The 27,192-nt window shown below is 54.3% G+C and overlaps 11 protein-coding genes across 11 annotated transcripts; 6 read left to right on the forward strand and 5 right to left on the reverse strand.

The window, feature by feature from the left end:
• Positions 1–2,409, forward strand: BO80DRAFT_399245 (telomere-binding alpha subunit central domain protein). Its single transcript, XM_025717463.1, has 4 exons — positions 1–540; positions 595–1,501; positions 1,563–1,926; positions 1,995–2,409. Exons 1-4 carry the CDS (start codon positions 271–273, stop codon positions 2,278–2,280), a joined length of 1,827 nt encoding a protein of 608 aa, XP_025579087.1. The 5' UTR covers positions 1–270; the 3' UTR covers positions 2,281–2,409.
• Positions 2,410–3,365: 956 nt separating this feature from the next.
• Positions 3,366–4,625, forward strand: BO80DRAFT_422001 (uncharacterized protein). Its single transcript, XM_025718727.1, has one exon. The coding sequence runs from the start codon at positions 3,477–3,479 to the stop codon at positions 4,395–4,397; it is 921 nt and encodes a 306-aa protein (XP_025579088.1). The 5' UTR covers positions 3,366–3,476; the 3' UTR covers positions 4,398–4,625.
• A 259-nt stretch (positions 4,626–4,884) lies between these two features.
• On the reverse strand, positions 4,885–6,450 carry BO80DRAFT_347061 (CCCH zinc finger protein; the record flags this gene model as incomplete). The annotated part of the gene is made up of 4 exons (XM_025715403.1): positions 4,885–5,690; positions 5,767–6,112; positions 6,169–6,312; positions 6,376–6,450. The coding sequence occupies 4 exons, from the start codon at positions 6,448–6,450 to the stop codon at positions 4,885–4,887; spliced, it is 1,371 nt and encodes a 456-aa protein (XP_025579089.1).
• Positions 6,451–6,939: 489 nt separating this feature from the next.
• Positions 6,940–8,355, forward strand: BO80DRAFT_461812 (putative translocon-associated protein, alpha subunit). Its single transcript, XM_025722474.1, has 3 exons — positions 6,940–7,024; positions 7,104–7,534; positions 7,594–8,355. The coding sequence occupies exons 1-3, from the start codon at positions 6,953–6,955 to the stop codon at positions 7,877–7,879; spliced, it is 789 nt and encodes a 262-aa protein (XP_025579090.1). The 5' UTR covers positions 6,940–6,952; the 3' UTR covers positions 7,880–8,355.
• BO80DRAFT_208022 (DNA 5'-adenosine monophosphate hydrolase) lies at positions 8,073–9,242 on the reverse strand. The gene is made up of 2 exons (XM_025714280.1): positions 9,056–9,242; positions 8,073–8,972 (listed from the first exon to the last, which is right to left on the reverse strand). Exons 1-2 carry the CDS (start codon positions 9,153–9,155, stop codon positions 8,221–8,223), a joined length of 852 nt encoding a protein of 283 aa, XP_025579091.1. The 5' UTR covers positions 9,156–9,242; the 3' UTR covers positions 8,073–8,220.
• A 145-nt stretch (positions 9,243–9,387) lies between these two features.
• On the forward strand, positions 9,388–13,927 carry BO80DRAFT_499529 (RNA helicase). The gene is made up of 3 exons (XM_025724193.1): positions 9,388–9,692; positions 9,783–13,332; positions 13,403–13,927. Exons 1-3 carry the CDS (start codon positions 9,453–9,455, stop codon positions 13,669–13,671), a joined length of 4,059 nt encoding a protein of 1,352 aa, XP_025579092.1. The 5' UTR covers positions 9,388–9,452; the 3' UTR covers positions 13,672–13,927.
• Positions 13,928–14,682: 755 nt separating this feature from the next.
• BO80DRAFT_441619 (cyclin family protein) lies at positions 14,683–16,873 on the reverse strand (the record flags this gene model as incomplete). Its single annotated transcript, XM_025721203.1, has 4 exons — positions 14,683–14,946; positions 14,998–15,537; positions 15,597–16,688; positions 16,862–16,873. The coding sequence occupies 4 exons, from the start codon at positions 16,871–16,873 to the stop codon at positions 14,683–14,685; spliced, it is 1,908 nt and encodes a 635-aa protein (XP_025579093.1).
• Positions 16,874–17,722: 849 nt separating this feature from the next.
• On the reverse strand, positions 17,723–18,065 carry BO80DRAFT_422006 (uncharacterized protein). Its single transcript, XM_025718728.1, has one exon. The coding sequence runs from the start codon at positions 17,949–17,951 to the stop codon at positions 17,763–17,765; it is 189 nt and encodes a 62-aa protein (XP_025579094.1). The 5' UTR covers positions 17,952–18,065; the 3' UTR covers positions 17,723–17,762.
• A 2,249-nt stretch (positions 18,066–20,314) lies between these two features.
• On the reverse strand, positions 20,315–20,921 carry BO80DRAFT_208071 (uncharacterized protein). The gene has a single exon (XM_025714281.1). It carries the CDS (start codon positions 20,774–20,776, stop codon positions 20,450–20,452), a length of 327 nt encoding a protein of 108 aa, XP_025579095.1. The 5' UTR covers positions 20,777–20,921; the 3' UTR covers positions 20,315–20,449.
• Positions 20,922–21,299: 378 nt separating this feature from the next.
• Positions 21,300–23,440, forward strand: BO80DRAFT_347299 (putative C6 finger domain protein; the record flags this gene model as incomplete). Its single annotated transcript, XM_025715413.1, has 2 exons — positions 21,300–22,073; positions 22,154–23,440. The coding sequence occupies 2 exons, from the start codon at positions 21,300–21,302 to the stop codon at positions 23,438–23,440; spliced, it is 2,061 nt and encodes a 686-aa protein (XP_025579096.1).
• A 948-nt stretch (positions 23,441–24,388) lies between these two features.
• On the forward strand, positions 24,389–26,658 carry BO80DRAFT_422008 (putative DNA-directed RNA polymerase III RPC4). The gene has a single exon (XM_025718729.1). It carries the CDS (start codon positions 24,583–24,585, stop codon positions 26,359–26,361), a length of 1,779 nt encoding a protein of 592 aa, XP_025579097.1. The 5' UTR covers positions 24,389–24,582; the 3' UTR covers positions 26,362–26,658.
• Positions 26,659–27,192: the final 534 nt, after the last annotated feature.

The following is a 27,192-nucleotide window of genomic DNA, read 5'->3' on the forward strand; positions in this document are numbered from 1 at the left end:
ATTCAATCGCAGCTGAGGTTGCTTGGGAGCTGAGAGCCCGCTCGTGACCTGTCGTTGGGAACCCGGGGGGTTGTGTTGTTTACCGGCGTTAGCACTCCACCAGGTGCCGATCCGTCGCGCGTCGATCTACTCGCGGTTCAATCAACAGCACCACTTAGTAACTATATCAGGAACAGAGCTCGGGGTATCCGATTGCAGGCTCTATACGCATCACACCCTGTCCACTGCCAAATCATTATGCCTCCCTGGTCAATAACGTAATCCTTGACCATGTCAGGCAGCTACTCCTCTCGCTTCGTGGATGTGTCCACGGCCCTCTCCTCGCAGGGCAAAGTCAGTGTCATTGGCGTAATTGTCGATGTCTTTGGCGGGATCTGGAAGTCCAGGGGCTCTTCCAGCTGCATCACCTTTACTATCAAGGACTCAGGACTTGATAACGGTCATACGTGGGACGGCCTGAAAATCAAGTATTTCAAAGATAATGAGAGCCATCTACCTCCCGTGCAAGTCCGCGACGTTATCCTACTGCGAGATCTTACCGTTCGTGAAACGAGATCCCACTCAGCCGTGACAAAACTGACCATCTGATCGCAGATCAAGCCATTCAAAGGAGATCCGCTGGGAGTCGCCGCCCAAGACCAGGAAGTCCCGTGGGCTATCTTTCGCTTGGACCCGGACCCAACGTCCAGTCCTGCGCCTCTTTGTGGCCCTACGCACTTTGAGCCATCGACGTCGGAGAAGATACACGCTTTGAATTTGCTGAATAGCGTCGCTGTGGTCAATGGTTTCCGTAAAGCTCCAGCGCATGATTTCCCGCGTGGACCTCACGTCGTTCAAGCTGCAACCCCGAATCAAAAGCCTTATGCGCACAGAAAACTCTCCCTCATCAAGGATATTGAAGAGCGGACGTTTGTTGACCTTGTCGGCGAAATCGTCAAGATTTACACCAATGACAGTGAAAAGGTCCTCCTCTATCTCACTGATTATACAACCAACGAATATTTGCAGGACCATCAACTAGACGATGGCAGCGATAATGGTTATAATCATGCAGGTGATATCTATGGATACCAAAACCGGCCTAAGAAAAAGTGGACAGGGCCTGCTGGCCGAATGTCCCTTCCAATAACCTTATGGGAACCCCATGCATCCTATGCACGCCAGCATCTCAAGAGGAATGATCTCATCCAACTAATCAATGTCCACGTCAAGCGGAGTCGCATAAATGGGATCTTAGAAGCCAGTGTCCATACAAATCGTACAAATCCAAGCTCGGTCAATGTACGCACCGTGGACCGTCAGAATGCAGGAGTTGAACAGTTTCTACAGCGTAAGATGGAATACTGGAAAGCAAATCCTCGGAAGCGGGGCCCAGAAAGTGAAAATCAGCAGGCTCCTAAGAAAAGTACTAAGAAGCAACGGAAGAAACCCGGAAAGGTGGAAGAAGGCCAGGTGCCCATAACATCCGCAAGCAGCAAGCGATATGCACCGAATGAGAACAGTAAGTTGAACTGTCCTTGTAGCACTGAAGTATTGTACCATTGAGTAACATGCTATGATAGTTAAAGCAGGCAATCCGTCTGTCCCAACAATGTCACTGGAAGCTATCCTATCCAACAAGTTTCATGACAACATCTCATACGATAACATCGGATACCGCCTTCCATTTCAAAATTTCTGCTATCGAACAACAGTCCGCGTGGTTGACTTCTTCCCCCCAAGATTGGAAGACTTTTCCGTCCCAGAGGACACTTCTGATGACGAGACGGACCCGAAAGACCCTAATCGTTTCATTAGATGGGAATGGCGGTTTTGTATTCTCGTCGAAAGTGTCCCTCCGCCTCCCGCGGGCCAGACAAAAGAGCAGACGAGATTATTCATAGCTGGTCCTGATGCAGAGTATCTACTGGGGTTGACCGCAGTTGAGTACGTGTGCTGATCCTACATTTTTGATGAGAAGCTCTGGACTCGATCTCTAACTGAGTTCCCTCTAGTCTCAGGCAAAATTTACAAGACTTGAAAGAGTTGCGAGAGAAGCTTTTTATCTTGTGGGGTGATCTTGAGGAGCGCAAGAGGATTGCCTTGCATGATGGCAAACAGGACCTAGGCCCGGTTTCCTGCAGGCCTTTCAATTGCTGCATCCAAGAATATGGTGTCTTGTGCAGCCATCGCCCCAACACGGAGAGCACAAATACCGAAGAAGTTGAGAATGGCTGCAGCCATGATGACTGCTTCGGTTGGGATAGGCGGTTTGCTATGTTCTTGACTACTATCGCGTAACATTTCTGGGGAATTTCAACAGGCCCCCTTGGCCGACAAGAGTTGCTCAAGGATATCAAAGGATATATTATTGACACAAGATTTTGTATACTACAGTTGGAAAGATAGCGAAAGATTATGAAGTTTGCCTAGATAGCGCACATATGATCGATCCAATATGCAACACCATCTGCAAGACGAGACAAATTCCAACCCCCGTCGATGCAATCACCTGGTCTAGAGATAGTCTCTCTCTTTGCCCGAATAATGAGAGATAGAGGGGCTCTTTGCATAGGCACGCACGCGGTACTAAATACTATAACACCAAGTTAGGCCTTGACAGAAATGCAACGACATCTTCCAGGAAACGAACAGGCCTGTTTTCATTTCTTTAGGGATGCCCCGCAATCCCTCACGCACACAGTTAGGGCACTTGTGCAGCCGGTCCGTCCTTTGGCCTTGAGATGTATTCCTGATCTCATCACAATTGGAGTCTCCACAGGGCTTGACCTCCTCTGTCTTTGGGATGAGGACTGTATGACCGCACACTGTGAAGCGCGTAGGAGTAGGGTATACGCGCCAGCACATAATTAAATCTTATAGATTGCACTCGCAGGTATGTAGATATGAGTAAGATTGAGTTCCAGGTAGCCTTGTATGCTTTATCTCAGGGCCTCAAGACTACCTCTGGAGGTTGTTGCTGCGGTGTATTATCAGCGTGTCTGTCACATGACCACCGCATTCACGGCAGTTTGGCCCAGTGCATGTCTTTGCATTGCCCGAGTACAGTCTGCACATAAAGTACCATAGCGTCCTATCCGAGTAGATAAGGCGGGCCAAGAATAGACAGTGCTACACTTGCACGGATGCAGCTAGCCATGCCAGCAAGATATCTCGGAGGATTCCTAATAGGAGTATTCCTGTACAGACACTGATATGGCCGCGTGAAGGGACATAACACTGGGATATCGATATGACATCTGTATTTCCTTTGTTGTTGTTGCAAGACACTGGAGAGTAACACAGAATAGCGCCTCTATTGACCGCCTGCCTGTTACATATATGGGCCCGTAGCCCCTGGGGATCTGAACAAGACAAACCTCACTCAACCCTTGTTTCGTCAAGCAGAGACACACATATGTATACAAGAGAATCGATGAATCTATGAACGGCTCGCTCTACTTTATCCAGTCATCTGTTCTTCTATGAGAAAAGCCATGAACACGAAAGCTGACCTAATCGGTATTGGGCGGACTGGGTGCGTGATGCGCTATGGAGATGTCGCAGTGAAGACGACAAATAAATGGACAGTGCCAGCCGACGCATCAGAATACACGACCATTGTATACCAGCAGATGAACAGGTCAAATGAAGAGGCTCTAAAACATGAGGGACGCATTTACGCACATCTCATCCATGTGGAAGGCGTCTTGAAGCCGTTTGAGATCTCTGATACAGAAATCCGGATGCCCTATGTAAGCCACCGGTCGCTTGACAGGTATCTAAGTGCAAACAAAGACACTGTAACAAATATCCAACGCTTGCTATGGTTTCGAAGTGCGGCGGAAATCATCTCCAGAGTACACCGACAACGGGTTCTTGTTGCCGATATCGCAGCACGAAATTTCTTAGTCAACGCAGACCTATCACTCCAACTCTGTGATTTCTCTGAATCTATTGTCATTCCAGTGAATCAGGATCTGAATGAGTTCGTCTCGGAAAGCTTTCTTACCATCAAGTTCGACATCGCTCGGTTTGGGTCCATGTTGTTCGAGATCGTTTCCGGCCATCGATATGAATTCTATGTATCGCCAGAGATTGAGGTCGATTTGGAAGATGGCGAATCAAAGACATATAGACAATGGCCGACGGAAGAGAAGCTTCCGGACACGAAAGATCTGTTTTTGGGTGATATCATTCGGAAATGCTGGCTTGAAGAAGGGTTTCACAGTATGAATGATGTCTGCGCTGCCTTGTATTGCGCACGTGCTCCTGAAGAAGAAGCCGATGTAATGCTGGACTGGCGATACCTACTGGGTGTGGCAAGTCCCATGATAATATTCACCATCCTAGTGGTCCGCCGTTTCCCATGGCAGAAAGCACTGGACGCGCTGTCTTTTAACCGTGCGGGTGGATAGAATATACTCTGCAAGGAGTTGGGGAAGACGATGCAAAGTGAGTAGGACAACTAAGGACAAGATGGTAACCTCGGCCTTAATACCGAGTCCATTTGGCTAAACCGTTGTCGCTTGCGTGAATCGAGCTCCTCTTGCCGAGCCATCAGCCTGTCTGTCTTCACCTTCGTCTATCAATACTTATGTTTTGCTGGTCCACAAAATAAATGTAGCAGTCCCAAATAAACGCATGCCATAAATCATTGATTGGTTGGGATTCGAATGAAATCAAGTTTGATATATAGTAGGCATATATAGTAAGGGAGAAGATTCCAAGGAACTGTATAGTATGATATGTGCTGGGGACAGACCAAGAGTAAGACGTGAATGAGTCAATAAGCAGTTTTGGATGAAAAAGGCAAGAACGGGAGATCTTGTACGTGCAGAATCATTAGTACTTGGGCAAAATTGGTCTTCCTCGCTCTATCCATATCGGAAAGAGGAAGGGGTATTAGACCTTGGTTACTTTGACGATATTGGTATCAATGCCATGAGCGGCAGGGTCAAATCGGCAGGATGAGCCCCAGTAACAATCTTTTTTCCCGGGATCCGTGTGCGGACACCGGTGTCCATATGTACATTCCGGGTCGTCGCATTCCAATCCATATCGGCATGGGGTCATGCGGGCGATGGCTGTCAAGATTGAAAGCTCATTCTTGGTCAATTTGCGCGAGTGGTCGTGCTGACAGTTGTCAAGTGTACATTCGCCTAGGAGGTAATAGAGATTGCAAAGCTTTAGCTTTTTGAGGCGATTCATGTCATCCCGTGGGATACTTTTGAAATCCAGCCGGTCTACTCGTTGACCATACTTGTTTCGTTCCACGGTCTTCAGTCGCGCGGGCGCGACTGGTTTCGACTGCACCACTTGGAATTCTCCTGGGCTTGCAGACGTAGAGGACAATGATGTACTAGCATTTGTGGACGTATTGGTTGAGGTTCGCGACAGCGATACTGCACGTTGATTTGGTGATGGGGTGAGAACAGGCGGTGGTTTGGAAGTTACTGCGGCTTTCCATGGGGCCAAGACAGGCGTTATCTTCGTATCTCGGAAGAGCTCCGGGAATCGCGAGACCCTGTAGGATGCCTTAATACTGTTTAACTCTTCTCCAAAGGGGATGCCTTCGATCAAGGACACCCTTCCTATTAAGTCAAGCTCTCCCAAGGTGTCTACCAAAATTTGGGCGTAGGCGCTATCGTCGGAACATCCCAGGAAGATCTGGTGGCAGTGACAGTTATATAGATTTAATTTGAAGGCCTCTGGAGATAACCGACAGCAGGTCAGCGTGCATCTCGAAGAAACGATACTTGCAGGTACCAAAGGACAAGGGGTCACGATGTATACCTCCAATTTTTATATGTGCACTGTCCGCTCCTATATCCACGAGGTCGAAGAGCGGATGACTATTATTGAAGCCTTTGGCGAATTCTTCAAGTGACGATGGGTCGGTGGTAATCCCGCCGCGAGCACAGATCTCACCAAGGCCTTTTAAATTGACGTACATCCTGGCGATTATCTTTGGGACGTCAAGGCCCGGGAAATTGCTGAGAACGTAATTTTCGAGGGCACTAGAAAGCTTCTTTGCAGCGATCCTACCACCTTCTTCCCCGTTCTGGAGAAATTCGTCCCTGAATAGTATCCCAGCCCCATCTAGCAGCACGACTATGAAGGGCTCGCGATCCTATAGGCGGATGGTCGTCATTAGCACAGATCAGGCCTGAGAACTGTAGATCCCACCATAATGGCCTTGATTCGGGCGATCTGCTGCATCAAGTCCATCTCATGGAGCTGAATATTGCGGTTGAACCGCGTTTCGCGCTCATGATCAAGCTTCTCTTGCTGGAAAGCAGACTCGAGCTCTGTAATCCGGTGCAAAAGTTCCTGGGTGCAGGGAGTGTAACGTCAACATGGAGGACTTGATGGTATATGATCCTGAGCGGCTACCTCGATTAGAATGTTCTTATCCTGCTCTATGGAGGCCAGCTGTTTATATCGCTCGTAATAAGCCGGGGCTGTCATAATGGACTAGATAAGCTTGGAGACTTGGAGATCTAGAGGGAAACCTTGGGAGCTCAAGGGTATAGAGGCCGTGGGGGATGGGAGGCAGCAGAGAGGGATGAGTTGGGATTTGTGGAGGGAGAAAAATGCCAGAGCGCGCAGGCTGCGTGAAGCAATACGATTCGTCTGAATTTTACTGTACATTGACTGGGGGAAGGACTGCGGTGATCTACAGGAGCAGTTGATTCGACTGGAAGATGCCATCAAGTCACCATCAACAGCCGCAAGAGGCGCTGGCCAGTCACAGCCGGCGCCGGGGGAGGAGCCGGGGCTGAGTCAGCCCGCTGGGGAACGCCGAAACCGCCTACGTGGAGATTCCCCTTCCTTTCTTGCTCTTGCTGCAACTCACCTTGACTTTCCTCTCTTTCTCGGATCGATCGCCTCTCTGGTCTTTCGTCCTTCATTCCCCCTCCTTCACTCCCTTCCCTCTCTTCTTCTCGTCCCCCTCTTCGGTTATACCACAATGGGTCGCTTTGGTCTTTTGTCCCTGGCTCTCCTTTCTGTCCAGGCCTTGATTGGCGGCAGTCTCGCGGCGGTACGTTACCTTTCTCTCGCGTGACTTGCGATCGTCTAACGTTCAATTGAGTCGCTGACACAATCTTTTACCATTTTAGGATGCCGTTGAGAAGGAGGAAGTTACTGAGACCCCATTGCTTGCTGTGTCGGCCCACGCCTCCTTCCCTGCTTCCGAGATCTTTGGCGTCAAGCTCGTCAATGGCTACCCCACGGAGGCGCTGGTTACCTTCAACAACGAGGAGGATGCTCCCGTGACGGTGGCCTTCATTGGAGGCACCCTGTCGGCTGTGGAAGAAGACAAGAGCCAGATTGTTCGCAACCTGACTACCCACCGTTACAGCATTGAGATCCCGGCCGGTCAGCAGGAGAGCGTCAGCTACAGTTTCGCCACCGAAATGCACCCCCAGGACCTGCTGCTCACTCTCGCTTCGGTCATTTCGGACAGCCAGGGCAACGTCTTCACTCTTTACGCTTACAATGGCACCGTCAGCGTCGTGGAACCGGAAACCAGCATCTTTGACCCTCAGATGTAAGCCGCACCCTCGAGCTCCTTTTTCTGCGATTCAATGCTGATTGGTCTACTCATAGCCTCTTCCTGTACTTCTTCCTCTTGGCTTGCTTCTCCGGAGTCGTCTACTTCTTCTACACCGTCTGGATCGCGCCTTACTTCCCCCAGAAGCGCCGTTCCACCAAGGGCCCCGAGAACAAGAAGTCGTCTGGTGCCTCCAAGAAGGAGGCTCCCGTTGAGGCTCCCAGCAGCCCTGCCGTTTCGTCTGCTACTACCTACAACGCGGAGTGGATCCCCGCCCACCACATCAACCGTCCTGAGGCCAGGAAGGTTAAGGGTGGCGCGAAGTCTAAGAGCCGTGCCTAGACGGCTTTGCGGTGGCGAATTGATGGGTGATTTTTGAGGAGACATAGGGAAGGGCTTGTTAGTCGGAGGGAACCTTGATTGGTTCTCTCAGCGACTCCGAAGTAAGGTTAGCGGACGAAGGAAAAAGGTCACTGAAAATGTGACCGGCCCGGAGTTGTTGCTGCCTTGGATTTGCGTGTACATTTACGTCAAATTGATATTGGTAATCGAAGCTCTCGCAGCTCAGCCTCGAGGAGACCGCTTTTTCGGAAGCCCACATTACTCCATCAAATGGCAAATGAAGCTTGACAGAAGTAGCAGACACGTGCTCCTCTAGCTCATAGTCACCCATACACTGCACATCACAGCCGTCGCCACTCGTTGAATTCCGCCTCTAAATGTAGCTTCAACTCGGAGAATCTGTTTCCAAACCCCTTTCCACAGCGCCAGCAGACAAAGTCTCGCCGCAGGTAACCTTCCCTGTCCGGATCCCTCCGAACATCATCAAGCGCCAGGGGAAAGTCATCGATGTTGACGAAAAACGGAGTAGAAAAGCTATTGTAATGTTTCCGGTGCTTCAGACGGTCGCTATAATGGTCCACAGAGATAACATGAACATGCAAATGATTCATAGAGGGATGCGCATGAATCCCACACATGATCTCTTGCTCCCAGTTTCTCCCGGGCGGCAGCTCATCCAGCGGCGGTTCTACGTTCAGCGCCTCTTGTCTCTCCTTATCCTGCACCGAGTATTTCCCGTGTATTCGCCTGAGCTCACCCGCCGCGAGTGTGCGCAGCTTTTTGGTTTCTTTCTTGACCTTTTCTAGGAACTCGGGATCTTGGAACGCTTCGAAGGGGTGGAGGCGGGTTTTCTGGGGGTCGCGGGGAAGGAGAAGCAGGTGGAGGGTGGCCTTGGGGAACATGTCGTGGATCACGACGAAGTTTTCGTTGTAGTATACTACCACGTTGGAGGGGAATGATTCTGGTTTCTCGATGTAGACGCCTAGACCGTCTCGGGGGCCTCCGAAGGCTCGCTTCTTGGATGGAGCTACCTTCGAGGAGCTCGGATCGGAGTGCTTGGGCTGTTTAGGTTTCGGAGATAATAGCTCTGCAACTGAGATTGCGATAGTTAGCTGTGCTGTGCCTGCAGATGTTATGCAAGGGGAGTGGGAGCTAGGTGTGTAATTCAGAGCGTACAGGCGTCTCTCTTCGCTGGCTTCTGTGACTGTTGCGGTTCTGCGGGCGCGACATCTTGCTCTGTTGGGCCGTTTAGCTCCAAGATGGGTGATTCGGCCATCGCAGTTTAAGTATTTGTCTAAAGCCAAATGACCGGTCAGTTCACAGGCGAGATAGGTGGCATTCACAGCTGCAGCCACGCGTCGAGGCATGCGATGCGGAGAGCCCGATGCGATCAGCGGCGAGGCCCCGCAGCCCTACCCAGAGGATCAAAGCGGTCTAGTGCGGGACCGCCAGCCGCGGTCACAATCGCCCAGATCTCGGCTTCCTTTCTATACCCAAGTGCACTTTTTGGATACCTCAAGGGCCTTAGTTACTCCACGGGCGTCTGCTCTAGGATAATCATTGCCTTGGAATTATGGGCCCCAAGAAAAAGTCCGACGCCCGTGGAGGCCCCAAACCCGGGACGAAACAGGCCAAAGCCGCCGCCGAGAAATCGGCTGAGACGGCGAAGAAAGCGCAGGCTTCCACGGAGGAACCGAAGAAACCTTCGGTTAAGGAGGTCATTGGAGGCGCATCATGGACCGGAAAACTTCCGGTCAATATGCTCTCGGAGCATTGTCAGAAGCAGAAGTGGGAGAAGCCTGAGTATACCATGGTAAGGCGATGCCGTGGGCAGATGAAGATGGACTTGGTTTTTGGTCCAATGCGCAAGCTGGTAATGCTAACCGTATTTGTCTTCGTGCAGATGAAAGTGTCAGAGGGCTATGTATCGTCCGTTATTCTGAAGCGCGTCGATCTCAAGACTCGAGAAACTATCACCCTTCCTCCCATGAAGCCCCCTCCGTCCCACAAGCATCTCGCTGCGCAACCTACGGCATTGGAGGCGCGCCATTTCGCAGCGGCTTATGCTCTGTTCCGAGTCTGCAACATGAAGAACCTGCATATGATGCTTCCGCCAACTTACAAGAAACTCTGGAAAGAAGACTTCACGGATATCAAAGCTGCAGACACCAAGGAAGGGAAAGGATGGATGTACGAAGCAGACCCATTTCTCGCCAAGCAGGAACGAGAGAGTGCCGCTGCGGATTTGGAGAAGAAGCGGAAAGAGCGCGAGAAGACTCAGGCGAAAGCCGCAGAACGGGGTGTGGACTTGGGGCTGGGTTCTGGTGGAGATAACAAGGGGAGGAAAATCTGGTCGCAGGCTCCGAAGGTCGACCTTGGGGGTAAAGTCCGCCGTGAAATCGAGGGGATTCTGCGGCAACATGCCATTTGGAATCCCTACAACGTGGAGATTCCGGAAAGCGAACGTAAGACTATTGTCGAAGAGCTTACTCAGTTGGGCTTCCGGCGCAGCCACGTTGAGGAGGCGACGAGCACATGCAAAGACCGAGAAGAAGTCCTAGAATGGCTTCTTATATACGTTCCGGAGGATGATCTTCCACGCTGGTGTCTACCAGAGGGGTACTCGGCTGGTGTGAGCCTTGCCAGCGATGACCTTGCCAGAGAGGCGAAAATCAAACGACTGGCCTCTATTGGCTACCCTGCCGACCTATGCTCGCGGACACTAGACAGCAAGCAGGGCGATGAGCTTGCAACAGCAGAGTTCCTTCAAAACACCCTGGTTCATGGGGCGAATCCTTCTATAGACGCCGCGCCCTCCGGGGACGAAGATCTATGGGCAGAAGAGCAGGAGACACTGGAGGCCATCTTTGGAGAAAGATATTCGCGGATATCGCCTAAGGTGTGCGAAATCAAGGGCGAAGGGTCAAGCTTACCAGAGTCTATGACCTTCCGTTTCCAGAGACCTTCTTCGCATTATCCATCAGCCGTGCCAGTCATCTCTCTCCTGGCTCAAGGCATCCCTGCTTATATACGACTCAGTGCTATACGTCAGGTGGTGCAGTACTCCGAGGAGAACTTCCTGGGTGAACCTATGATATTCAATATATTGGACTGGTTGGAAGTCCATCTGCCGGAAGTGATAGAGAATCCAGGCAGACTACGAGATATCTCGACAGTCTCCGCTTCCCCAACTGCTACTGGATCTGTATCTCAAATACCTGTCCGCCAGTCACGCAGGAAGGGTAGGGATGTCAACTGGCAGCCGGGCTCGCCACAGAGCGTTTCACTGCGAGAAGCCTGGGAAGCGAAGCAGTCTACCAAGGCCCAGCAGGAGATGACTCGGAAGCGAGAATCCCTTCCCGCCTGGAACACACAAGAGGCAATCATTCGTGCCGTGAATACGCATCAAGTTACCATCATCTCTGGAGAAACGGGTAGTGGAAAGAGTACGCAGTCCGTCCAGTTCGTGCTCGACGACTTGATCAAGAGAGACCTTGGTGCTGTGGCCAACATTATCTGTACGCAGCCTCGCCGAATCTCTGCCTTGGGTCTAGCCGATCGAGTATCCGATGAGCGATGTGCGTCGGTGGGTGATGAGGTTGGATATATCATTCGAGGCGAGTCCAAGGTCAAGTCGGGCACAACAAAGATCACATTTGTCACTACTGGTGTTCTGCTCCGTCGCATGCAATCCGGCAGCGGTCCTGACGGCAATGTGGCGAGCTCCCTCGCGGATGTCACCCACGTTGTGGTGGATGAGGTGCACGAACGGAGTCTTGACACCGACTTTCTCTTAGCCCTGCTGAGAGACGTTTGTCGCCATCGGAAAGACATCAAAGTCATTCTCATGAGTGCCACTCTTGACGCGGATGTCTTCATGAACTACTTTGGCGGTCGCCAATCCGTTGGATTTGTCAACATCCCTGGGCGAACCTTCCCCGTGGAAGACTACTACTTGGATGATGTTGTCCGTGACACTGGGTTCGCTCCAGAGATCACTGAACTGGACTATGAGGACCATGCCGCATCAACCGCACCCGCCGAAGGGTCCTTTGGCAAACTTCTTCGCAGCATTGGCATGGGTATCAACTACGAATTGATCGCATCCACGGTTCGATACATCGACGCCCAGTTAGGCGATCAACCTGGAGGCATCCTCATCTTCCTGCCGGGTACCATGGAGATCGAAAGATGTCTGAACGCTGTCAGGAGAATTCCCAATGCCCATCCACTCCCACTCCATGCATCTCTCCTCCCAGCCGACCAACGCCGCGTCTTCCTCAGTCCCCCGAAAGGCAAACGCAAGGTCATCGCAGCAACCAACGTCGCCGAAACGTCTATCACCATCGAGGATATCGTGGCTGTCATCGACACGGGTCGAGTCAAGGAGACCAGCTACGACCCCAGAGACAATATCGTTCGCCTGCAGGAAGTATGGGCATCCCAGGCCGCCTGCAAGCAACGACGTGGTCGAGCTGGTCGTGTCAGGGCCGGCACCTGCTACAAGCTCTACACGCGCCAAGCAGAGGCAAACATGGCGCATCGTCCAGACCCGGAGATCCGTCGAGTGCCTTTGGAACAATTGTGCCTATCCGTCAAAGCCATGCAAGGCATCAACGACGTCGCCACGTTCCTCGCCAACACCCTCACCCCGCCAGAGAGTACCGCCGTCGAGGGAGCCCTAGACTTCCTGCACCGTGTCGGAGCTCTTGACCACGACAAACTCACTGCCCTCGGACGCTACCTGTCCATGATCCCCGCCGATCTGCGCTGCGCAAAGCTCATGGTCTACGGCTCCATCTTCGGCTGCATCGATGCCTGCGTCACCATCTCCGCCATTCTCACCGTCAAGAGCCCCTTCGTCTCCCCCCGAGAACGACGCGAAGAAGCCAACGCCGCAAAAGCTTCCTTTTCCAAGGGCGGCGACGGCGACCTCCTCACCGACTTCCTCGCCTACCAACAATGGTCCGACCGAGTCAACGCCCAAGGCTACTGGCAAACCCAATCCTGGTGCTCCGACAACTTCCTCTCCCACCAAACCCTCCGCGACATATCCTCCAACAAATCCCAACTCCTCACCTCCCTCAAAGACGCCGGCCTCCTCCCAGTCGACTACTCCTCCCCTTCCTCCGAACCAGGCACAGCAACCAACACCCGCTGGAACCGCAACGGAGGCAACAAAGCCCTCCTCCGGGCCCTCATCGCCGGCGCCTTCCAACCCCAGATCGCGCAGATCTCCTTCCCCGACAAGAAATTCGCCAGCTCCGTCACCGGAACCGTCGAAATCGACCCCGACGCCCGAACAATCAAATACTTCAACCAGGAAAACGGCCGTGTCTTCATCCATCCCAGCTCCGTCCTCTTCTCCGCCCAATCCTACCCCAGCTCCTCCGCATACCTCACCTACTTCACCAAAATGGCTACCAGCAAGGTCTTCATCCGTGACTTGACCCGTACGTCTTCCCCTTCCCCTTCCCATATCCCCCCATCTATATATGTATAAAGATTAACATTACATCCCAGCCTTCAACGCCTACTCCCTCCTCCTCTTCTGCGGATCCATCGATCTAGATACCACCGGTCGCGGACTCATCGTCGATGGCTGGCTCCGACTCCGTGGCTGGGCCCGCATCGGTGTCTTGGTCTCCCGGTTGCGCATGATGTTGGATGAGGTCATTGCGATGAGAATCGATCAGCCTGCTTCCGTGGGGTGTGGGGATCGAGCGAGTATTGCGGATCAGGTGGTCGAGGTGGTGAAGAGGTTGATTGAGTTTAATGGGTTGGATCAGTAGAGGTTGAGACGGGATTTTGGGTATATATTTATATATATATGTAGATGTTGGGGTGTTCTTTTTGGATGTGGTGGCTTGGTTAAGTGTTGAAGGTGATGTTTTGGAATAGAGATATGTATAGAGGTAGAGATGAGGTGAAGATAGACGGATGGGTGAAAGGTTACGAGACACGCGTGCCGGATATTGACGTGACTGAGCCATACGACAGGAGCTGGCAACGCCGAAGTGATAGATCCAATTTCATTAATTCTGCGCCATAAACCTGGATGATAACCCACAGAACGAAGCGTACTGTAACAGACGAGGAGAAAAGTCATTTCCAACGAGACAAAGGAGATCAGAGGGGGATTATGGCCATACTCAGCCGAGCTCGCCGTCCGTCGTAAGGTCCTGCGGATAGAAGCAATATTCCGGGAATGTGAGGTCGTGATAGTCGAGGAAGAAATGGAAGAAAGGACATAACGACATAGGAGAGAAGCGAAAGGTAAAAGAGAGGATAGTAAAACCGACCGCCATCGACCCATTAACTCCCGAGCCCGGATTGTCACCGTCATCCGAATCATTAAAAGAAAAGAGTATTGGAAAACAAAAAGAAAACAAGAACTCCGCCTCCTTGACATCCGATGGCTGGTCACGACATCAGTTTTCTTGCATGGTCTACATCTAACATGCACAGCCATGGGCATTGCATGTCATGGTATCATCAAAAGGAAACGAGGTAGTGTATGGGACCTGGTCCTGGTAAGCGTCATGATGGAGCATTAGTGGTGTGAGCTTTTCGCGCCCTCATGGTTGCCTTCGATCTCAGCTTTTTCTGGTATTATCGGTTTTCACAAATAGTCACGGGTTGCAGAACAGTATAGCACGAAGTCCAGTGCACAGCACTTGAGACGTACGTCCCTCTGCATTTTGCCAGAGGGGCAACCGGTTCAGGATATTTATCGGGGTTTAGTAGCAGCTAGAAGAGATGGAAGAACTGGAAGAAAGGTGAGGAGCGAGGACAGTGAACGGCTATTGGCGCTTCCAATAGTGTGCTGCCTCAAGCGATGCGTTGCGATCGGGATAGGAACTGTCCCGGGTCGGCTCTGGGAGCGTAAATCCTCGTCTCATCTCGTTCTCAACGAAGAGGGAAGCGCGCTTGTAGCGTTTGTCGGAGTACTTTTCGTAAATCGAGGCGTGGTGCTTGCGCGGGTTTTCGCAGCACTCCACCATGAGAGAGATCAGCGGGAGCAGCTGAGTATAGGTGTACCCTGCATAGTGAACGTGCGCGGGAGTCTGCAAATGTTAGAATGGTCCCCCAGGGAAGCAGCGTGGCTAAGAACATACCCAGGTTCCCTTGCGCAGCATCAGCCTAGCCAGGCAGTGAGCGCCAGCGGCAACAAAGCTCGCAGGGCTTCCGACAAAACGCTCATCCATGATCGTGATCTCCAAAAAGTACTTGGCAAGAGTGCGAGTTTCCAGGTCATAATCGTCGGCCTTGCTGATCCGCCGCAGGAAACTCATGGGACCAGGCCACCCCAGCTCGAACTGCAACATGCTCAACATGAATCGTTCGGCCTTGAGGATCTCATCAATACTATAGCCTCCATCAACCATGTAGACAATCTCCTGCACCGACGGGCAGTTGATCTCCTCATACTTGGCAGCGATGAAGATGGCCGTAGCACCCACGAGCTGAAGCTTGCCAAGAGAGACGATCTTGCAAGACAAAAAGCGGTCGATGTAGTTGACACACAGAAAGAGGGTCTCTGGAAGCAACGAGAAGCGATGGTGGACCTGCACCACCCAGTCCATGAGCACAGACCGCATGGACCATTGGATCTCGGCTTGGTTATCCATGTAATGGGCATTGGGCAGCATCTTGATCTGTCGAAAGGGTCAGTGTCATGGATAGACAACCCGGTCTCCCAGATACCAATACGTACCTCTTGTTCTCTCATATATTCAAAGATCTCCTCACTGTATTCGGCCACCATGCTTGTATCCCAAAATTCATCTTCGATATCTTCATCGGTTCGCGTGGCCTCCACAACCTGCTTCGCAAGGGCCAGTTCGCGCCTCACTTGCTGGTTGAATTTCGGAAAAAGAACCGTGGTGGCACCGCCGGTGGTGTTGTCGCCACGAGAACGGTAGGAGCGAGCAGTGATATACCCATCGTCTTCCTCGTTCTCGTCCTCCTCGTCCCAGTACTCTTCGGGCTCCGACTGAACCGGCGCGTGGGAGCCCGATGCAGAGTCACGGTGAGGTTTCGCAGCACGGTTGGCTTCAGAGACTTCTGCCGCTGCGGGAAGCTCGCGGGTCTTAGACACCTCTTTATGATCCTGAACTTTACAATGGTCATCGTCGACCTTGGGCAGATCCTTCTCTCCGTCCTCAACTTCCGAGTCCACACTAGAAGGCCCTTCGATTTCTTCTAGATCAAGCTTCGCTTCTTCCTCTTTTACTTCCTCCTTGATAGTGGTTTGCTTCGCCGTCGCGGCGGACTTCTGGGTAAGGGAGCCCCTGCTGCTTCCCTCCTTTGATTCAATGTTGGTTTCCTTGGATGTGTATTCGCTTTTTTGGGTCAATGGTTCCGATGCGTCCTTGAACACTGTCGCCCGCTTGTTCAAGGTCTTTCTGGCATTGGCAGTCTGCTGCTGCATGGCTATCTGCTTGGAAGGCTCGATGGGTTTCGCATTAGGGACATTGTTCAAGAGACCCTTCATGCCAGCCATCGACATGGGCCGCTGAGCCGGCTGTGACAGAACGCTGGGCTTCTTCTCAATGATCAGCGCCGCCTTTTCGGCCCCCTTGGTCTGTTTCTTGCCCGCCAGTGAAGTATCGTCGCGGCCCGCATGAACTGGCTTGGCAGTATTGCTGACATCGCCAAAAGCAGCTCGCTTGGAGGCATTCTTGTTTGCGCCGTTCTGAAACATGGTGGACAAGGCGGGAGTGGACTTGTTTTTCTGGTGAAGGGTTTTGCCGGCTGCGAGAGGGAAGGGGGCGTTCTCGTCGCCACGGACGCGAATTCTCTGGGGCTGGAAGGGAAGATCATGTTAGCTTGGGAAAATAAACCGAGACGCGACATCCGTGGAGGGATCACCGGGGCTAGCCCCTCGTTGCGCGTCGAGTATCGTAGATATGCAGCCGATGTTTATACGCCGATTGGGCGGGAGACAGGCAGGAAGAACGCGCAATGACAGGCACATACCTTTGCATCCATCTTGGACGAAGAGAGGCGGTAAGCTGGAGCCTCCAGAACCGTGGGGAAAGCTGCTTGGGGGACGGGTGGGTGGTTGTTTACTTGTCTGCGCCCTGCGCAGGAGTCGTTCGTCGCAGCCAAAGTTATACTAAAATGCGGCCCCAAACAAACAAGACCGCGCCAAGGGCTAGAGAGATAGCGCCAGACGACGGGGCTTTGGGACGGGATTGGCTGCCACCGAGGGGAAGGTGATCGGACGATAAGAAAGGAGAGGAGGAAGAAGAAGAAGCCGACGACTAACACCAACACATCAACAAAAAGAAGTTTGTCGGCGAAGAAAGGGCAGGGCCAAACACAAGCAGCGAGAGGCGTTCTGTTCTCAAGGGCAACCAAGCATTGCTCGGAACAGTCACTTCCTTACTTGGTTACCGTCAACAACACCCCCCGCTAGTCCCCTTCGGGCGTTGCTATGGCATGCTTATGTCAGCCACTGTTTGTCTGGTTTGCCTGGTTTGCTTGTGCCGAGAATGAGTGACATCATCCAACGCGTCTTCCCGCCAGCACATCAATTCCCTTACGCACCAACTTCAGCTCCAAAAACGAAAAAAAAAGGGTCCTAGCAGAGACTATCGAGGAAGAGCAATGCTGCGATTCTATCTTGGAAGAGTTGCGGAGCAAACATTATGGTGAGGGGGACAATGGGCCCTGATCTTCCGCCAGGCCCTTGACGCGCCGGACATCACGAAGCCGCCGACCGCCAAACGCGCTCTCACGTGACCGGGTGCTGCCGCGTGGGCTGCCATTTCGCTCCGGGATTCGACGCTTGGGGCGGAGGTTGGAGCAGCCGCGATGCTAGAGACTGTGACCAGACCTCTCGATCAGGGCATCGGATCGAGCCAATTTACCTGGCTCACCGGTGTCGCATGAAGGCGCAATTCTTGTCTTTGAGCGAAACTTCCCGACCGGGATGGGGCTGAGGGGCCATTTGGGTCGAGATCTCACGCCGATGCTGGTAATGCCAATGAAGATGGGGGATGATAATAGCAATACCGTCAATGACTTGAGGAATCCATGTTTCCTGCCGGCTTACAGTTTCCATCTTTTGCCTGGATTTCGCGGTTGGACTGGCACTTGCTTCGGCCTGTTCTCTGGGTCCCGTTTACACCCGCGCAAATGCCAACCTCGCCAGGAAGCCACAAGTCCCCCCCCCCCCATTGTGGGACGCGGATCCGGCGGTACCTATCATGAAGCAGCGGGATTCGTGAGGGCGGGTTTCTCGACGACCCTCCGCGAGGAGTCAGGCCTCCACCGGATTTGCCATCACTGAATCATCCATTTGGTGCTCGGCGAGGGTTGCGAATCCACTTTAGCCGATTCTGCGATCCCTCCCCTTGGGAAAGAAAGCGTGAGTCCGTACGGAGTAAGGAAGAATGGGCCGGAATGCTGGCGGATGGCCGACTTTTGAGGTGTCGCGGGCGACCAACGAAACGGTGAAAGCGGACTATTGAAGATACGCAAAGTTTCGGTGTGTGTTTGGCGGCGGACCACAACAATAGCAGAAAGCCAGCAGAATAATGGGCAGAATTATTATTGAACCACCACCGGCCGGGCTGGTTATTGACTCCAGGCAGGCCCCGCTTGAGGCCCTCAATAAGGAACACTACAAACACTACGAACCTTGTCTCTTGCCACTGGTTATCGTTCGCGAGACAGGAGGTATTCGTTCAAGAACGTCGCAGTAAAATAAAGAAGCATGGAAATGTCCATGTCTTCCGATAGATATATAACCACCATAACCTCGGAGTCCTGCTTAGATGCAGTTTCTCGAATCCCCCTCCCCACCCGGCTAACGGCATCGTTGCGCCAGCTGGTTGCGCTTAGTCTCGCGACAGTCGATGCGATTCGATCGCCTGAGGTGTAGGATCTGATCGTGTCAAGTCTTCCGTGCAACGCGCAAGTCATGGTTGAGCAGCGGCAAGGCAGTCATCAGAACCCTCCGACTCCAGCTCATGGCCCGCGCCGTCGCACCGGACCTGCAGACCTGGTAATGGCCGGCCGGGCAGCTGCGATGGTTATCTCGCTGCGGAATGTAAGTCAGATCAAAGTCCGGCCAGGCGGACTTGGTTAGCTGGATGACAGTCTGGTCGCAGGAGTCTTGTGCCTGCCCGAAAGTGGTGAACGAACGACGGGGATCCTTACGTAGCCCACCGTTTCCGAGGAGGGGTAAACGGACGAGTCTGGACAGGCGCAGATCATGAAACGAGGCAACAATTGGGCGTTGCTGCTCGCCAGCCTGTTGGCCCTCTTTCAGTGCAGCGCCCTGGCCCAATGATCTCTCTCTGTCCCCCAAGACGGTGGTTGGTGGGTGTTACCCTCCCCTCTCCGGGAGGCTTTGCCCAGCTCATTCATCCATATTTCTTTTTGTCTTGGATGCTTTGCTTGACCGTTGACTTGGCTGGGGGCAAGATGGGGGAGAGGCACTGGGATGGGGGGACCCTCTGGAATTCCTGCCTGAGGCCGGGACCAGGCATTGCGCCGTAGGAGATTTCTCCCCCAACTTGGGGCCGGGAGCATCGATCGCCCTTCAACCGGTATCTAGCCATGCATGTCTTACGCTCCGCGAGTAATGAATGGCAGCATTGAGCATCGTAGGAACCTTGCGCGACCAGCGTCAAGAATTGGTGGCCGCGAGAGGGGACCACGCTTCCCGGAAGGTAGTTTTGTCGGTCACCTTTTCTTACGACTTGAGTGTTGGCTGGTCGGGACTTTCTTTTCTTTCTTTTTGGTAGAGCCGGTGGTGGGAGAGCCTGTAAGAAGCAGAAGGAGAATGGGACTGAAGAACGGTCACTCGTCCTCCTAGCCGGGATGTGATCGGGGGTGTCATTCGACGTGGCCGCGCTGAGGATGTGCCAGCCAACCTGGACCTACGCCACTCCGCTTCCTCTGGCCGGCCGTCTCCGTTGGGTGCACATGGAATTCAATCGTAGCCGTTCTAATCAAATTGGACCGCGAGGTTCAATCTTTGCTCTGGTCGTCGAGGATGACGGGGACGACCAAAAGTCCCTGGCACCGTGGTCGCGGATCGTCCATGTCGCCGTCCTTTGCGCCAACACCCGGCCGATACTCCAGCACCAAACGACTTTGTCCCGACCATCGACCCCAATACGATCATGATTAAGGAATAAGGATTACAGAATTATAGTAGTATAGGTATAGCGATTCATCTTTTAGGTACTTGAAAAGGGAGTTCCCCCTTGATGGCCCCAGAGCGAGAGTCCGATCCCGTAGATGCAGTCAAAGCCGGCCCGTTCGGACGGAATGCGATTGAGGATTTTGCGATGGAAAAAGGCAGCGCGCAAGGTTAAAAAAGCAGAAGCAGAAAGGAGTGTAGTATCAATTCGCATCTGAACCAGCGTTGGAGGAATTCGTGGGGGAAAAAGGGTGCATTTGCGTGGATGGATTGTCACCGACCCAGGCCACCTCTGCTCGCTTTGGGTGAAACCAGACCATCCATCCATCCATCCATCCATCCAGCGCCCACTCCTCTTCCTCTCTCCCTCAACCTCTCTTCGACCCAACCCGATCGTTCTCGCCCATTCATCCCCCCCATCCTCCCTCGATTTTTGGTGTATCTCTATCAGGTAGGCTTCCCTCAATCGCCCGGCATCTTCTGGATTCTATCTGGCACCTGCTCTCCCCCTTCCTGGCCTCTTGTTCTCCTGACTCGCTTCGGCTCTGCGTGATGCCACCGCTGACATACCCAAGCGCTTTGGTAGAACGACTCACCTCCCACGGCCCACCCCTCCCTACTCCCTCAACCACCATCGCCCACCTTCCTTTCTCGCCTGGTCGGATCAGATATACGGGTGCGACTCTGGACACATTGGTTTGAATTATCATCGGTGCGTCTTTGATGCTCTCCATCTTCTTCCGAGCGGTTCGGGTCGTTTCTCCCCCCAGTCGTCAATCCATCAGGATTCGACAGGGGAGGCCACGGCGTCGTCGATCGGAATCGGATTCCTTTTCCCAAGCATCTCTCCTTCTCATTGACACATTTTCCATCGCACCGTGCTGACCTGGGTGGTGGTGGCCGACCAGCTTTTCGACCGTCTTTTTCTTGCCTTTCCGTCGCTCTCGGCTGTTGCGACTTGGGTGCCGTCCTCCCATCGAACCACCCTTTCGCCATCCATCCATCCATCCATCCATCATATCCATAAAAGTTGTCGCGGGCGATCCATCTGTCGACCACACCCCTCTGGATTCTCTGTTGTGGTAGGTTAGGATGGAATTTGCCCATAACCCTCCTATTCCCCGTCTCTACCTTTTCCCTCCCCCACCCTCTCTCTTCTCGCCCGGACCGCTCTTCCCACGTGAGATCGAACAGCCGATTGATGCAATCATCAATGTAGTAGCAGTGTGGTAGCACTCCCTTTCGGACCCTTCCATCATGCAGGCTGTTCACTATGAGCAGCATGCTGCCCTTGGGGAGTCGCCTGCCTACACCGACCAACGTGCGCCGCAGGAGCCCTCCCCCCGGAGCTCGGTTCCCAAGAACGTCGCCTTTGAGCTACTGCTCGATGAGAACTCCAAAGTCCGGGCCCGCATACCAATGCGGGTACAGATCTACCCTCACGATACCACCGACTCCATCGTGACCACGGTCAAGAATTTTTACGGGATCTACGATGGCGCTGCCAGCGGTGTCAGCTTCGAGGATGAACAAGGAATCACCCTCATTGCCAGGTACGAGAACCTACGCAATAATATGACTGTCTATGTGCGGGTCATCCCCGTCCAGGCATACACAGATGGCTACGGCGATCGCTACTATGGGCACATCCCCGTCGAGGCCCGCAAGCGTCCCAGTCTGGGCGAGCCGTTCCAGATGGCGCCGGCCATGCAGCCGGCGCATGTCTTGGAACATGGGCAGCCGCCTTCTCGGCCGGCATCCCGGCTCGCTCGGAAGCGTAGCATATCGCCGTCCGGGAGAAGCCGTCGCAGTGCCTCCCAACACAAGCAGTCGTCCCGGATGGGCAATAAGAGCAGAGGCTCGAGCGCTCATGGCAGCTTCCGTGAGGATGGTACCCCTGTTTACAGTGATAGCGAAGGTGGCTACTCGGGGACGAAGAAGTCCCGCAGCGAGCAATTTGGTAGCTCGGATATTAGCATGGATAATATCCTTCAGGATGGCCGCCGGAAACGGCCCAAGTTTGAAAGTTCGGTTCGTTGAAGATCCTCCCCCCAATCGAATCACATCGTTTCTGCGGCACACATCCGCTAACGCTTTCTTTCTTTGTCTAGGAATTGCCGTTGTTCGTTCCTCCACAGGTCCCCCTCACTACATCCACCTCATCGATCTCCCCTCAACGCCGGTCCATCGGTCAAGAAGGCGCCATCTCCCCTTTCGCACGCCCTACCCAGCGTCCATACAACCAACAACCGCCATTGCCCTCGCCCCAGAGCTATGGATATAACGAACAAGCCTATAGCGTCAGCGCTGTACGGAATCCTGTGTATGCCACCCCCGTGGTCCCTGAGCACGGCCACCGCCTGCGCGACCGGGCCACTACCCAGTCATCTGGACAGTATAGCAATCAGGCCGGTCGGGGTGGCGGCCCCGGGATCCTCCCCACTCCGGATCCGACTATTGCCAGTTGCATCTCCGATGAGGATGTGGCTATGCAACTGATCCGCCTCGGAGACGCTTCCAATTTCTCGCACGGCCGGACGTCGGCCTCCACGCTCGACGATGCCTTCAGCGGGGCTGCGGACGCTGCATCCTCGACGGGGGCCACCAGCGATGGGGATGACTACAGTGATGATGACGATGATCTGCCCGCCCGGACCAAACAGCGGATCGACTCTAGCCCCATGCTCCCCCCCGGTGCCACCAAGCGCACGCACAAGAGACTGGATGATATCCTTCCCAGCTTTGACAGCTCCGAAGGAAGCTACGACGGCTACGATGACGAGTACCCCCATGAGGAGTTTCATGATAGCCTGGTCAAACATGAGGGTGACGAGGACTCTCTCTACCGAGAGTCCGCCCCCAAGTCGAAGAAGGCAAAGACCCGGCCCACCAATCCGGTCGTGACCAAGGCACGCGGGCCCAAGCCAGCATCCGTGCGCCCGAACAAGAGCAGCAAGCCGACGGCTAATGGGGTCGCCCGGAAGGTCAAGTCGACCTCGACTGCTGTGGCTCAGAAGGTGGCGGTCTCCCCGCAGATGATGAGCCCGGTGCCAGTCCGCAAGACGTCCACCTCTTCGGTCAACTTTCAACACCAGCTCGCTGCCGACGAGGAGGACCTGTCGACCAAGCCGCGTTGCCAGCGGTGCCGTAAGAGCAAGAAGGGCTGTGATCGGCAGCGCCCTTGCGGCCGATGCAAGGATGCTGGCATCGGCCTCGACGGCTGCATCAGCGAGGACGAAGGAAACGGTCGCAAAGGCCGGTACGGCCGCCACATGGGGGTGCCCGTCAAGAAAGCCTTCGAGCCCGCTGCGAATGGCGTCGAGACGCAATCCATCGTGGCCGCCCTCCCGGTGTGTTCGGCGGCCCTGGTGGATAAGAATAAGAAGCGCAAGCGTTAGGTGAATCTTATTCCGGCAATAAGGATGGCCGGGCCTCTGCTGGGGCTCAATGGCCTTTGAACTTCACATCTACTTTTTCCGCCTAACCCCCGTCGTACAGAATCATCGATGAGCTGCGCCTGGATGGCTGCATTTCACATATTACACCTTTTAACATAGACGATTTGACTTACTCTTATGCATCGCATCCCTCCCTCCCTCCCTCACCAAGCTGCCCCGCGGACCGTTGGCTTGATCGTCTTGAACCTCCCTCCTTCCCGCCCGCCTCTCCCCTGAGCTCGCATGCCTCTCGGGGTGTCCCTCCCTTCACCGCGGATCCTTGAATGATGTCCCTCCTTACACCTCGCACCAATGCCACGAGCCCAGCGCTCCCGTCATTCTCTTCTCCGATCGCCAACCTGGTCGCATTGCCCTCTGCATACTGCCTGGTCTGTTATTTCTCATGGATAGTCTAGCGATTGAGCTGAGCGGGTTGATTGAGCTTCCTGAGTTGTGTCTTTTGGCGTTAGCAGCAGCTGATTCCGCGGCCCCGGATTGTGTCGCCTCCGCTCATTACCCACATGAAGTGCGAATGTATCTGGATTGATTGGTTGTTTTGAATGCCTTTGATCGTGGCGTCTGATTTGCTGGAAATGAGTTAGCCAGAGGTCTAGTGATCCAATAAGAAATATATATTGATCTTCAGAGGTGCTGAGGCTGGTGATTTGATCGTCGGATCAATTCACTTCGAATCTGAAATAGACCATGTCCAAAGCAACGCGATCGATTGACTCGATGTAGTGAATGGGATCAATAGCTTGAGCCATCGACCCGTCCGTGAATGGCCGCTGGAAATGGCCTCCAACCCGCGTCCGAATCGGGCTAGCGCTGACTGGCTGCCCCGCATGGCCGGCCTTAGGCGCGCACTTCCTTTTTTTCTCCAACGCCGAGCGGCGCGGATCATTGCAAAAAGTTCCATGTCCTCCGTCAGCCACCTGCATCTTCTTTCACGTCCTGTCTATCCTTCCTCCCCTTTCTCATTGATTTGGCAATCCACATACCTACAATCCCGTGCTCACTGCGATATCCTGACGTAATCTCCGAATTCACCCCCTCCATCTGCACACCTGATCGATCGCACGTGCAAATTCACATCCCCCAACATGCCTCCGAAAGGTGCTCCTAGACGAGGAGCACCGGCCGGTGCAGCCAGCCGCGCCAATGCCTCCGCAACCGCCTCAGCAAGTCCCGCGTCCACCGCCACCCCCAGCGACTCTCAGACCGCCGTCCCCGGGCGAGCCCCCGTCCAACGGCTCCAATCCCTCAAGAAGCGCACACCCTCCGGCAGCATCGGGCCGGCCGCGAAGCCTCCGGCCGCGGCAGGGCCACCCGCCGGCCCCGGCGAACCCGCCAAGCCCACTCTCAAATACAAGCCGCGCGCCGTCGGCCGTCGCAGTAAGGAGGAGCGAGAAGCGATCGAGAAGCTTGAAGCGGAGCGTCACCGGGAGCGACTTAAGGAGGCGGCGGCTATCCAGCGCGGTCGGGACCAGGGCGGACCGGGCGGTCGAGGCGGGTTTGGTCGGGGTCGCGGCGGACCCATGGGGTCGGCTGGGCCGTTGGGGTCGGGCATGACTGGGCGCAGGGGCCGTGGGGGTCGCTTTGGGCAGGATTCGAGACACTCGTCCATGTCGAGACGCAGTCGCTCGGTCATTGATCTGGGGAGTGCAGCGGCGAGTCGCGATGTCTCGTCCGATGAGAGTGATGGCGAGTTGCGCGTCAGCATTGACCAGATTAATCTGGATAGCGATGAGGATGAGGATCAGGCGCTGGTGGATAGTAAGAAGGGCAAGGCGGCGGTGAAGTACGCGGATGCGGAGAGAGGGTTGCGGCCCATTCGGGTCGAGCGACATGAGCATGAGGAGCGCGTGGTTAGTGTCAATATGGAGTCGAGCTCGAGCAAATCGGCGGAGCTGCGCGAGAAGGCCAAGGCGCAGGCGAAGGACGATGATGCGCTCTTTGTGCAGGAGGACGATGATTCTACACAGGAGGGGGAGCCCAAGGTCAAGGCTGAGCCTACGGATGACGACCAGGTCATGACGGATGTGCCGCATGTGGAGGAGCCTGCTACGACGGACGATGGGTTGCTCCCGGTGCAGAAGGTTAAGGTGCGCAGGAAATTGACTCCCCCGTCGACGGAGGCGACGCCACAGCCGGAACTGGAAGCCCCTACGGTCAAGGACCCGAAGAGTTTACTACGCACGAAGGAGGATATCGAGGAATACGAACGACACGAGCAAGACCTGGAGATTGTCAAGGACCTCTTCCACAAGGAGCCCGAGCCTGAACAACCGGAGGCGCCGGCCGAGGGCGAGACTCCGGAAGTGGTTGCGAATGACCAGGAGAAGGACAAGGACAAGGAAGGCACCGAGGAAGAGAAGGAGGACGAGACCAACAAGGACAAACTGGCGGGACAGCTGTTCTTGATGCAGTTCCCGCCGATGACGCCGAACCTGGTGGTCCCGGGCAGCGAGACGGCTGCCGGCGACGTGACCGGGACGAACGGCCCGTCTGCGCCGGAGGGCAGTGGGGAGCCAGCAGGCGTTAAGCGCGAGGACGGCGTGGAGATCCTGGACGGCGGGGAGGATGCCGGGGCAACGGGGAGCTCGTCTAAGGTGGTGACGGCGGCGGACTGGGGTCTCAGCGCGGGGCGTGCAGGCAAACTGAACGTCCATGCGTCAGGTCGGGTGACGATGGACTGGGGAGGCATCAGCTTCGAGCTGGACCGGGCCACAGCGGTGGACTTTCTCCAGGAAGCGTTGATCGTGTCTACCCCGCCGGGCGCGGCGGACGAGGAGTTCCCAGATGATGAGAAAAAGGTGTGGGCGATGGGCCAGCTGAGTGGCAAGTTCACGGTTACACCGGACTGGGGGAAGATGCTGTGACAGGACGGGTGGGGAGCAAGCTGGGGAGCAGGCTGGGGATGTTGATGGCGGTGTTGTGGTGTGGTGGTGGTGTGGTGAATATGTTGGAGGCAGGGCACTCGGTTTACGTCATGCGGGATGGCTGGGACGGGAAACGATGACGATCGGATGTTTGGATAAAGATAGAACTGTCATTATGGACGATCAATGCGAGGTTGCTGGCCTTGAAACCGCCAATGAATCCCGCCATTCCCGGCTGCCCAGCGAGGCATACGTAAGAGCATGCCACCCTTGGCCATGTGTCACGACTGATGTAGATACCCCGTACGGGATGGGCTGGATCGTCGCGAGATGCGCATTGGCTTCAATAAAGGACTAGCGTTGAATTAGCATCAACTGTGAACCACGCAATTCTCCGACAAGGTTCGAGGAGCTAGATGATACTACATAGTATGTCGATTGTGGTGGTCATGTTGGATGTACGCCCGTAGATAAGAACCCCGAATATCGCAGGATTTCCTGATTTACTCCGTATTGTGTAATCTCCTGCAAATTAATGTCTCACCTGAAGGCCGTAAAGGCTGTAGTGCCGGCCTGGCGTCCCACCAGCCCGATTGGCGATGCGCTCTGCCCTACCGCAGCATCGTCCCGACCAGCCCGTTCCACAGCCAATGGAGGGAAATGAACGCGCCCTCGCGTGGAGTATGTGTTGCCCCTGATTGGCCACCCGGGCCAGACCCTCGTCAAATCGGGCAAATTCTGTGGTCGATTGTTGCAGGGATTGTGCCTGGGATCCACCGCAGTAATCCCTGACAAGCTTCTGTAAGTGGCACGAGACATCGATCAACTGAC

This window comes from Aspergillus ibericus, assembly GCF_003184845.1.
Source record: "Aspergillus ibericus CBS 121593 unplaced genomic scaffold BO80scaffold_5, whole genome shotgun sequence".
NCBI classification, from domain to species: domain Eukaryota; kingdom Fungi; phylum Ascomycota; class Eurotiomycetes; order Eurotiales; family Aspergillaceae; genus Aspergillus; species Aspergillus ibericus.

Bases quoted from the DNA above. Each gene is read 5' to 3' on its own strand.
- BO80DRAFT_208071 (XM_025714281.1), bottom strand. From the start codon at position 20,776: ATGGAGAGCATCAAAGACGCACCGATGATAATTCAAACCAATGTGTCC.
- BO80DRAFT_422006 (XM_025718728.1), bottom strand. From the start codon at position 17,951: ATGGAAACTGTAAGCCGGCAGGAAACATGGATTCCTCAAGTCATTGAC.
- BO80DRAFT_399245 (XM_025717463.1), top strand. From the start codon at position 271: ATGTCAGGCAGCTACTCCTCTCGCTTCGTGGATGTGTCCACGGCCCTC. The intron at 541-594 runs GTTCGTGAAACG...ATCTGATCGCAG, and splicing joins TCCTACTGCGAGATCTTACC to ATCAAGCCATTCAAAGGAGA. The intron at 1,502-1,562 runs GTAAGTTGAACT...ATGCTATGATAG, and splicing joins ATATGCACCGAATGAGAACA to TTAAAGCAGGCAATCCGTCT.
- BO80DRAFT_422008 (XM_025718729.1), top strand. From the start codon at position 24,583: ATGCCTCCGAAAGGTGCTCCTAGACGAGGAGCACCGGCCGGTGCAGCC.
- BO80DRAFT_461812 (XM_025722474.1), top strand. From the start codon at position 6,953: ATGGGTCGCTTTGGTCTTTTGTCCCTGGCTCTCCTTTCTGTCCAGGCC. The intron at 7,025-7,103 runs GTACGTTACCTT...TTACCATTTTAG, and splicing joins TTGGCGGCAGTCTCGCGGCG to GATGCCGTTGAGAAGGAGGA. The intron at 7,535-7,593 runs GTAAGCCGCACC...GTCTACTCATAG, and splicing joins AGCATCTTTGACCCTCAGAT to CCTCTTCCTGTACTTCTTCC.
- BO80DRAFT_208022 (XM_025714280.1), bottom strand. From the start codon at position 9,155: ATGGCCGAATCACCCATCTTGGAGCTAAACGGCCCAACAGAGCAAGAT. The intron at 8,973-9,055 runs GTACGCTCTGAA...TCGCAATCTCAG, and splicing joins GCCAGCGAAGAGAGACGCCT to TTGCAGAGCTATTATCTCCG.
- BO80DRAFT_422001 (XM_025718727.1), top strand. From the start codon at position 3,477: ATGAACACGAAAGCTGACCTAATCGGTATTGGGCGGACTGGGTGCGTG.
- BO80DRAFT_499529 (XM_025724193.1), top strand. From the start codon at position 9,453: ATGGGCCCCAAGAAAAAGTCCGACGCCCGTGGAGGCCCCAAACCCGGG. The intron at 9,693-9,782 runs GTAAGGCGATGC...GTCTTCGTGCAG, and splicing joins AGAAGCCTGAGTATACCATG to ATGAAAGTGTCAGAGGGCTA. The intron at 13,333-13,402 runs GTACGTCTTCCC...ATTACATCCCAG, and splicing joins CTTCATCCGTGACTTGACCC to CCTTCAACGCCTACTCCCTC.